We start from the raw sequence: 2,705 nt of genomic DNA, 5'->3' as shown, positions 1-2,705 counted from the left end.
GAAGGTGTTCTACTACTGAACTAGACCTACAACTCCAGATGTTTGCCTTGCACTTATTAGGAAGGTGTTCTACTACTGAACTAGACCTACAACTCTAGATGTTTTGAGACAAAGTCTTGCCATGTAGTCTAGTTGACTTTGAACTTACAATCCCACTTAATCTTTGTCTATCCACCATGGCCAGCTTAATATTGATTGTAATTCTGATAACCTTGTTCAACATTATTATTAACAATTTCTACTTTAGGACTAATTTGTTGAAAAGAGAACTTCAGTTTGGCAGATTCATTCAGTGTCCTTAGCACAGAAAGGCTTTGAAGCTGAATGTGCCGGTGAATGCCTTAATCTTGGCATTTGGGAGGCAGAGGCAAGAGGATCTCTATGAGTTTGAGGTCAGCCTGGTCTACATAGTGAGTCCCAGGACAGCCAGGGCTTTATAATAAGACCTATATATTTTTTAATTTATTTATTCATTAAAGATCTCCGTCTCTTCCCCGCCACCACCTCCCATTTCCCTCTCCCTCCCCCAATCAAGTCCCCTTCCCTCCTCAGCCCGAAGAGCAATCAGGGTTCCCTGCCCTGTGGGAAGTCCAAGGAACCCCCACCTCCATCCATTTCTAGTAAGGTGAGCATCTAAGCTGCCTAGGCTCCCACAAAGCCATTACGTGCAGTAGGATCAGAGATGACATTGAGCCTATAGTTAGTGATCCTAGAGAAGCTAAATAAGGAGAACTCAAAGAAAAACATATAGGCATCCTCCTGAATGTTGACCATCATCAGGCGATGAAAGGAGACGGAGACCCACGATGGAGCACCAGACAGAAATCTCAAGGTCCAAGTCAGGAGCAGAAGGAGAGAGAGCACGAGCAAGAAACTCAGGACAGCAAGGGGTGCACCCACACACGGAGACAATGGGGATGTTCTATTGGGAACTCGCCAAGACCAGCTGGCCTGGGTCTGAAAAGGCCTGGGATGAGGCCGGACTCGCTGAACATAGCGGACAATGGGGACTACTGAGAACTCAAGACCTATATATTTTTTTTAAAAGGCTTTTGGTACAATGTGGAATATTTACAAATATTTATACTGTGTGAATATATGTCTCTGTGATTGGTTTAATAAAGAAGCTGGCTGGACAATAGCTAAACAAGTTAAGATTAGGCAGGAGAGCCAAACAGAGAATGCTGGGGGGAAGAAGGGCAGAGACTGGAGTCACCAGTAGAAATAGAGAGAAGCAAGATGAAAATGTACCAAGTCACATGACAAAACATAGATAAGAAATGTTAAAAGTTGGTTAGTAGTAAGCCTGAGCTATTGGCTAAGCACTTATAATTAATATAAGCCCCAGTGTGTTTATTTGGGAGCTGCTGGTGGGACAGAAACTTCTGCCCTCAGTACAGTACTTTGCTCCCACTCCGGGACCGGCTTTCACTTGGCTTTGGCTCTCTTAGCATTTCTTAGAACCACTGAGTTTTTCTGCCTTCTGAACATTATTCTAAAACCAACACTATACCATAGTGTTCATCTCTACTCTCTTTCCTCTCTTGCCAAATGGGAATCATTATTCTCACTTTGCATAAATTTCAATGTGAGAGATCTTTTAAGAATGGGATATTATTATAAAAGCCGGTGCTGAACAGTGATGATAAAAGTCATGGTTTGAGTGGTTGGGTTGCTATAGTGATCCCATCCCTAGAGATACTGAACCATTCTACAAACAACTTGAACTAAACCACTTACTCTTAGCCCAGAAAGGCAATCTACCAAATTCTGCTGCTCATCAGCATGTTTGGAAGACTAGTCCTCGGTACATGTTGAATGGCTCTTCTGGAGAAAGAGACAGTTTAATCTCGGACACCTTGGAAAAAGAGACATTTCTATGTGAGTAACCCTTGCACCCTACCTACCCCCACCCAGAAACCTTACTGCCTTGAAACTCTAGGAACCTAAAAGAACAAATGTAGGAGAAGTCAAGCAAGCAGACTTTTGATTTTTGGTTTATTTGTCTTGTTTTGTTTTTGAAAGGGGTATTGTTTCATGTATTTTATATTTTGTTGTATCCGCGTCTTGGTGATGACTACCAGGTCCCATACGGCCTACTCATCTATGCTTGGAGGGAAGGCTGAAGATTAAGAAAGAGATAGACTACAGTCGTGAGGGCATCCAGGAAATACTGAGATTCGCCTCATATTTATTTCTCATAGCCTTTATATACCTCAATCTAGAAAGGAGGGGGAAGGCAAAAGGCCTCTTTACCAAGATGCAAAGAACAAAGTAATTACCTTCTCAATACCTCACACATTAAGAAACCACACCCAGTTCAAACCGCCATCATTGGCTTTCTCATTGACCTCCCAATTTCTTCTCTTGTTCCAATTACCTTCTCCAAATCTATTTTGAGCATAGCAATGTCCTTTTTTAACATACAAATATAACTATATCTCTCTTTTTATTTAAAAATTTTGATCAAAACAAATTCAAATGCATAGAATATAATGCTAAACATTTTTAGAACAAAAGTTTAAATTTGTTTCTAGAATCACAGGTGCATACCTCTGGAACTCACAGAGATCCGCCTGCCTCTGCCTCCCAAGTGCTAGGATTAAAGGTGTGTACCACCACCGCCTGGCAAAAATAAAATCTTTTTAAAAAGATTTATGTTGCGTGTAGTGGGGAATTCCTTAAGTCCCAGCATCTGGGAGGCA

General features: G+C 41.6%; 1 protein-coding gene across 1 annotated transcript in view; it reads left to right on the top strand.

Moving 5' to 3' along the window:
• The window catches only part of Agbl2 (ATP/GTP binding protein like 2), a 54,842-nt gene that overhangs the window by 4,266 nt on the left and 47,871 nt on the right, over nucleotides 1–2,705 (top strand). Inside the window, exon 5 of the mRNA XM_013352613.2 lies at nucleotides 1,747–1,881. Within this exon, the coding sequence (XP_013208067.1) occupies nucleotides 1,747–1,881 (135 nt within the window). The remainder of the gene's footprint in view (nucleotides 1–1,746; nucleotides 1,882–2,705) is intronic.

The sequence above is a fragment of the Microtus ochrogaster genome (assembly GCF_000317375.1).
Source record: "Microtus ochrogaster isolate Prairie Vole_2 chromosome 14 unlocalized genomic scaffold, MicOch1.0 chr14_random_1, whole genome shotgun sequence".
In the NCBI taxonomy this organism is placed as follows: domain Eukaryota; kingdom Metazoa; phylum Chordata; class Mammalia; order Rodentia; family Cricetidae; genus Microtus; species Microtus ochrogaster.
Note: the sequence above shows the minus strand (reverse complement) of the source record. Positions and strands in the feature narration are given on the sequence as shown.